We start from the raw sequence: 7,215 nt of genomic DNA, 5'->3' as shown, positions 1-7,215 counted from the left end.
ACCGAAGGTCTCTATTTATACTAATCACGCGGAGGAAATAAGGTTTTCGGAGAAACTTTGGAAGTGAATCTCGAAAAGATATGAAAAGATAAGAAAAATACGCAGAAAAGGACTTGGGAAGAGACGGCAGAGCCTTTGCGTCTCTTGGAAGAGGCGCAAAGACTGCTGCGTCCTTTCCCAAGTGGTTTCCCTCTGCGGAAGAAAGATTTCCGTGTTTAGGTTATGGAAAAACGGATTAATCTTGTTTTCCTTAATATTTTGTGTGAATATTACGGGAAATTATTTGCCAAAGATTAAAAGATTGTAAAATATGGAATAGAAATATCCAGAACATTCCAGAACATTCTGACTCGGTTTTAGAAAATGAAGTCGGTTTTATGACCCGGACTCCAAATGTACTCTAATTACTGCCACAACGACCGTATAGGCACGTAGATTACAATTAAGAGGTAGACACAAGTGTTTGAGCAATCACTTGATGATAAACTTACGAACTGTCATAAATCGTTCCGCGTACCAAACATGCGGCCCAATCATCACCGGGTGGTTTGCGGGAGGTGCAGAAATGAGGTATCTACAATGATGTTCGCGACGTGCGTCCTCGGCTGAGTGGAGTCACTTGCGGGAGTGGCTTCACGCCTTCTGTGTAACCCGCCACAGAAGAGGATGTGCACATTAATGAACAGGGTTATCGCTTGTTGATGAGCGGGGGCTTCGGTGTCCGTCTTTTTAAAAATAAAAATTTATATTTATATTAGTAATTATGAGTTCGATAAAATAATGTTAAAAACAAAACCTTAGACTAAAATGCCGGCGTGGCCCGAAAGAAGCCCGAAGGCCCGTCTAAGCCCGCATGGGCCGAGCTTGGTCCAACAATCTAGGCCCATTTATTTGGCCTGACTCAGCCCAACCCGCATAATGAGCTTCATTTTGAAGTCTCGGCCCGGCCCAAACCCAGCCCGGCCCGCAATCACCTCTTTTGCCACATACCCAGGAGGTGTGCAATACTTTCACCGAGGTCCTTAAGCGTTCTGACGAGAGAATCAGCGAGTTGATCTCTCTTGCCACCAACATTGTGGCCTATGCTACCTGGCAAGGCAAGATCAATTGTATGCGTGATGCGCTGGCTGAGCCCCTCACCCTCCATATGGTGGAAGAAGAGGAGAGGCAGCTGAAGGACCTGTACCTCGTCGTCCCTGATCTGAGCGTGCTGATGTCGGAAGTTGGTGAGTTGAATTCTCCTGCTATGACAGAGCAGGCTGCTACAGAGGTGGCTGCTGCTGATGCTGGTGTCCAGGAGGTTGCTGATGAGGATGTAGTGCGGCCTGTACCTGTTCCTGAAAATGAAAGTCAGTCAGAGCATGTAGGGGAGGAGCTGTGGAAGCTGAGAGGGAAGTCATTGACTTGGCCTCTATTTAAATTGTTTTTTAAGTATTTTATGATTTTGGGGGTCTAGCCCTGTGTGACGCAGACTTTTTAAGTATTTTTAAACACTTGGTTTTATGATCTCCGCCGTGGTGGCGATTTGTACTCGTACTTTTGGTCATGCATGCCCAGATGGTAGGTTTGACCATCTTTTTTGGTAATGACAGCTGCCCGGTCAGCAAGTAGGCTTCTAGCTTTATATATCTTATGTTACGTGTGTCGCCCTCTCTGTCTTCTGACAGACTTGGGTGCATGTTATGCAGCCGTGTCGGCTCTTGGAGCTGGTTTAGACTTATAAACATCGTTGTGCCAACCCGGGGGGTTAACTTGGATTTTGCGGAGGTGGCCGTGTCAACCTATGAGGCTAATTTAGACCTATCGTGTCAACCCAGGGGGCTGATTTATACCAGAAGGTGGCCGTGTCAACCTAGGGGCTGATTTAGCCTGTGAAGGTGGCCGTGTCAACCTAGGGGGCTGATTTAGACCTGTCGTGTCAACCCAAGGGGCTAATTTAGACTGTGAAGGTGGCCGTGTCAACCCAGGGGGATGATTTAGACCTATCGTGTCAACCTAGGGGGCTGATTTAAACTTAGCAAGCTGTCGTGTCAACCCAAGGGGCTGATTTAAACTTAACGCCGCATTTGACTACTTAACCTTGTTCATGACGCAAGGTGTGTTCATCATGTTTAATGCAATCAGGGGCGTACCTTAGGCAAGTTTATCGTCATTCTAGGACCAGTGGAATGTTGAAGGATCCTGGTTGCTTAAAAATCCCTGCTCTCCTTATGTTTTTGCATGCATGCTGGGGCCCTGACTACATCGAGTACTCGGTGTCGATAACTATCTTTGGGGGTGGTATCTTGGGTAGCTGCGTGAGCTTTAAGCTGTCGACCAAGCCCCCCCTTCGTATGTTCCACAAGCCGCTTCGTGAGGGTGCCCCTACTGGGGAGTTAGGTTAGGCATGTTGGAGTGCCATGTGCCTTGTCACCCCGCGTTAACAGTTGACAGTCCTGTTGGCAACACTCTTAACTTACCATAAAAGTTAGAACCCAAAGTGGTATTTCTAAGAACCCAAAATAGAAAAATCAAAAGTCTACTAAAGCGATGTGAAGTACCTGGCGCTATCTCATGGGGTTCCAGATCAACCATGGACCCGGGAAGCTACAGAACACACGGCTCCAATAACAGTGTCAAGTTTAAAGAAATGCGAATAAAAACAAGTACAATAGAAAACTGATAGTATGCCTACTTTTTCTTTTTTTGGTTTTTTGAATACAAACTCTGTACACTAAATTATACTTGTTATCAAAAGTGATATGGTCATTAATCTGTACGCACCATGTCCAACAAAGCCTTCAACCTGGTATGGTCCTTCCCACTTATAGGCGAATTTGCCCGCTTTGTGATTTTTGGTGTTTTGGAATACTTCAGGGAGAACCAGGTCTCCTACCTCCAGGAGCCTGATTTTTACGTTCCTGTTGTAGCTCTTGGTGACTGACTGCTTGTAAGCGGCCAGACGTATCTTCGCGCTCGCTCTTGCAGCTCATCTACTGTGTCCAAGCTCCTAACCATCTCTGCACTGTTCAGTTCCCCTGTCATGCATCCATACCTGTGAGTTGGAACTAGAACCTCTGATAGAATCACCGCCTCTGCTCCAAACACCCGGCTGAAGGGTGTTTGGCATGTTGCCGCCTTTGGTGTAGTTCTGTCTGACCACAATACTAGTGGTAACTCATCTGCCCCCTTTCCTCCTAACTCCTCCAACCTCCTCCTCAAATTTTCAGTGATGATTTTATTGCTGGATTCAGCTTGCCCATTGGACTTTGGAGTTCTGGGTGTTGACTTTTTCAGTGAGATGTTCCATCTAACACGGTATCCTTCCGAGTCGTTTGATATGAATTATGATCCGTTGTCACATATGATTTGTGATGGGATACCGAACCTGCAGAGGATGTTACATTTAATAAAGAAATGACTTGCTTATCTTTTACCTCGGCTGCTGCCTCTATCCATTTGGAGAAATAATCTGTCATTTCTAGCACCTAGAGTCTGTTTCCTGGGGCCCTGGGCAGTAGGCCAACGATGTCCATTTCCCACGCCATGAATGGTCATGGAGAGATGATTAGGTGGAAAGGTTCTGCTGGCTGGTGGATCATTAGTGCTGGCCTCTGGCAGGCGTCACACTTTCGAGTGTATTCTACTGAATCTGCCTTCATTATGGGCCAGAAGTAGCTCTGCCTGAGAGCTTTGTTTGACAGACTTCTGCCCATGCATGGTTTCCACATTCGCCAATGTGGAGGGCATGCAACATAGTCTGTGCTTCTTGCTTGTTCAGGCACCGTAAGTAAGGTCCTGCTAGTGATTTTCTGAAAAGTACATCATCAATCAGTACAAATCTGGAGGCTTTTATTTTGAAACCCCTTACCTCCTTTTTGTCAGCTGGCAGCTTGCCATCTTTTAGCCAATCTAAGTAAGGCGTGCACTAGTCTAGATTAGCTGACTGGTCGTCTATGTTTGACAAAATCATTGCTCCACTTTCCACATCCTGTTGTTCTTCCAGCTCTCCTCTGTCTATTTCTTTCGCTTTTTAGATTGATGGTTCCACCACGTGCGCGATGGGGATGTTAGTCAGATCCGTTGGTTGGAAATTTGCCTCCAGGGTTGCCAGGGCATCTGCTTCCACATTCTGGTCTCTGGGAACCTGCTTAAGCTTGCAGTCTTTGAATTTCTACTTTAAATCCTTTACTAATTTTAGGTAGGCTATCATTTTTGAGTCCCTGGCTGCGTATTCATCATTTATGTGATTAACTATAAGCAGAGAGTCACTGTATACCTGTAAGTTTTTGATTCCCATATCTAGAGCTAGCCACAGCCCTAATATTAGAGCTTCATATTATGTTTCTTTGTAGTAGCCTTGAATTCACAGCGGACTGCTTGTGCTATCAGATCCCCGTGTGGAGATCGCAAGATTAGGCCTACACCTGCCCCTCTTTGATTGGAGGCGGCGTCGATGTGCATCTGCCAGACTTCTGCATCTCTGTCCCCTTTGAGGGTTAGGATCTCCTTATCAACTAGACTTTGGATAGCTGGCTAGAAGTCTGAAACGAAATTTGCTAGTGCCTGTGACTTTATCGTTGTCCTTGGGCCATACCTAATGTCATATCCACTAAGGTGTACGGACCATTTCGACATTCTTCCTGATAATTCAGGCTTCCTCATTACAGACTTTAGGGGATAATTAGTCACAACATGTATGGTATGCGATTCGAAATAAGGGCGCAGTTTGTAGGATGCAATTATAAGTGCAAGTACCAGCTCTTTAAGGGATGTGTACCTGGTCTCTACTAGTAGCAGAGTCTTGCTTACGTAGTAGACTGGTCGCTGCTCCTTATCTTGCTCCCTGACTAGGACTGCGCTTACTACTACCTCTGTGACGGCTAGGTATATGAACAATGGTTCTCCTTGCTCTGGTTTCAACAGCAGCGGTGGGGTGCTGAGATAGTGCTTTAGCTCTTTGAATGCTTCCTCGTGCTCTTTGGTCCATTCGAATCTTTGACACTTCCTTAATATATCATAGAATAGCATGCATCTGTCTGATGACCTCGAAATGAACCTGATGAGAGCTGCCACCTTTCCTGCTAGCCGTTGCACATCTTTCGGCTTTTCTAGTGACTCCAGTTGCAGTACCGCCTTTATCTGTTCTGTGTTGGCTTCTATTCCTCTATAGGTCACTATGTAGCCCAAGAACTTTCCGGATGAGACTCCAAAAGTACATTTGGAAGGGTTCAGCTTCATTTTATACTCTCTGAGTGTGTCGAAGGTTTCTGCCAGATGTTGCATATGGTCCTCATCTTTCTTCGACTTTACTACCATATCATCGATGTATACTTCCATAGTTTTTCCTATATGCTTCTTGAATATTCTATATACTAATTTCTGATAGGTAGATCCTCCATTCTTCAGGGCGAAGGGTATAACGTTGTAGCAGTACATCCCCCTCTCTGACATGAATGTTGTCTTCTCCTGGTCTGCTGGGTCCATCTTGATTTGGTTGTAACCACTCCAAGCATCCAGAAATGTTAGCATCTCGTGTCCAGCTGTGGCATCGACCATGGCATCAATATGTGGCAGCGCGAAGGGATCATTTGGGCATGCTTTGTTGAGATCGGTGAAGTCCGCGCATACTCTCTATTTCCCATTATTTTTGGGCACTACCACTACGTTTGACAGCCACTTTAAGTACTTTACTTCTCTTATCTTGTTTGCTGCTAGGAGGTTGCCTACCTCCTGGTTGATTACCTTGTTTCTTTCGGCTGCGAACTTTCTCCGTCTCTGTTTGATAGGCTTGTATCCTGGATTTACACTCAGCTTGTGTGTTATGATAGATGGGTCTATTCCTACCATGTTGTCATGGGACCATACGAAACAATCTATTTTGGCTTGCAAGAACTTGATTAGGTGTTGTCTGGGATCGCCTGTGCACTCTACCCCTATTGGCACCGTTCTTTCTGGGTGAAGCCTGTCCAGGTTGATTTGATCCAGCTCCTCGGCTGGAGGCTTGTTGTACTCGTCATGGACGTGCTGCTTCTGTAATTGCTATGCTGGAGGGCTAGCTGTGCAGTTTAGTGCTTTCTTATAGCATCCCCTAGCTTCCTCTTGATCTCCATGCATCTTTTCTACTCCCCAAAGTGTAGGGAACTTCACACATTGATGATATATTGAGGGGACTGCTTTCATTAGATGCAGCCATGGTCTTCCAAGAATGACATTGTAGGTGGATGGTCCATCAATGACTAAGTACCTTACTTGTTTGTTGATTCCTTCTGTATAGGTTGGGATCACAATCTCTCCTAGTGAGTTGCCTGTTTCCCCACTGAATCCCACTAGTGGGATGGTCTTCTTCTACAAGTCCTTCTCGCTGAATCCCATGTTTTCTTTAGTTTTCAACATGATCAAATTGACTGAGCTACCAGTATCTAGCAGGACCTTCCTCACTGTACAATTAGCCATTGACAACGTTATAATAAGTGTGTCGTGATGTTCTTGACTGTCATGGACATCTTCTTCGTCGAAGGCGATTAACGGGTAGGTCGCTGTGGGAGACTCTGCAAGAGGTTTCTGGCCTATCGCCCTTAGTTTCGGTAGCGTGTCTCTTTGCTGCTGAATATGTCAACCCACTTAGATTTGAGCCGTCTGTTATCATGTTTATTATTTTGGTGCATGTAGGTGTCGTGGAGGGCTTAGCCTGCTTCGTGGAGCCTACCTTATCTTGCTGCTTGCCCCCACGCGATAATAGGTGGCTCAGGTCTCCTTGATTGTATAGACGCCTGATCTCCCTGCGCAAAGTGTAACAATCCTCCATAGTGTGTCCAATATTACGATGAAATTCGCACTTCTTCTTGCTATCCTTCTTCCAAGCTTGTCCCTCTATTGGCGGCCTAGGCCATCTCACCCCGTCTCCCATTTCCCTTAGTGCTTTCAGAATTCCCCCGATTCCAGTTGTGAACCCATACTCGGCCAGCGTAAGAAGCTATTGATTCTCCTCCCTATTGTCGATTCTGTTTACTCCCCGGCCATATGGTTTGTATCTCTCCTCCTTCTTCCCAGTGGGCTGCTTTCAGCCTGACTTTTCTACAGCTGATGTTCTGGATACGCTTGATGCACTTGGTATGCTTGCTCTGGCGAACATATATTCTTCCAGCTTGATTGTTGTCACGGCTTTTTCCTGGACCGCCTCAAAGTTGTGGCAGGCATGCATTGTCAGCAGTTCGTATAGATCTGAATCATAGT

General features: G+C 45.9%; 1 protein-coding gene across 1 annotated transcript; it reads right to left on the bottom strand.

The window, feature by feature from the left end:
• Window positions 1–6,327: 6,327 nt before the first annotated feature.
• LOC141614353 (uncharacterized) lies at window positions 6,328–6,889 on the bottom strand. The gene is made up of 2 exons (XM_074433104.1): window positions 6,689–6,889; window positions 6,328–6,585 (listed from the first exon to the last, which is right to left on the bottom strand). Exons 1-2 carry the CDS (start codon window positions 6,887–6,889, stop codon window positions 6,328–6,330), a joined length of 459 nt encoding a protein of 152 aa, XP_074289205.1.
• Between the last annotated feature and the right edge of the window lie 326 nt (window positions 6,890–7,215).

The sequence above is a fragment of the Silene latifolia genome, chromosome 11 (assembly GCF_048544455.1).
Source record: "Silene latifolia isolate original U9 population chromosome 11, ASM4854445v1, whole genome shotgun sequence".
Lineage (NCBI taxonomy): Eukaryota > Viridiplantae > Streptophyta > Magnoliopsida > Caryophyllales > Caryophyllaceae > Silene > Silene latifolia.
Note: the sequence above shows the minus strand (reverse complement) of the source record. Positions and strands in the feature narration are given on the sequence as shown.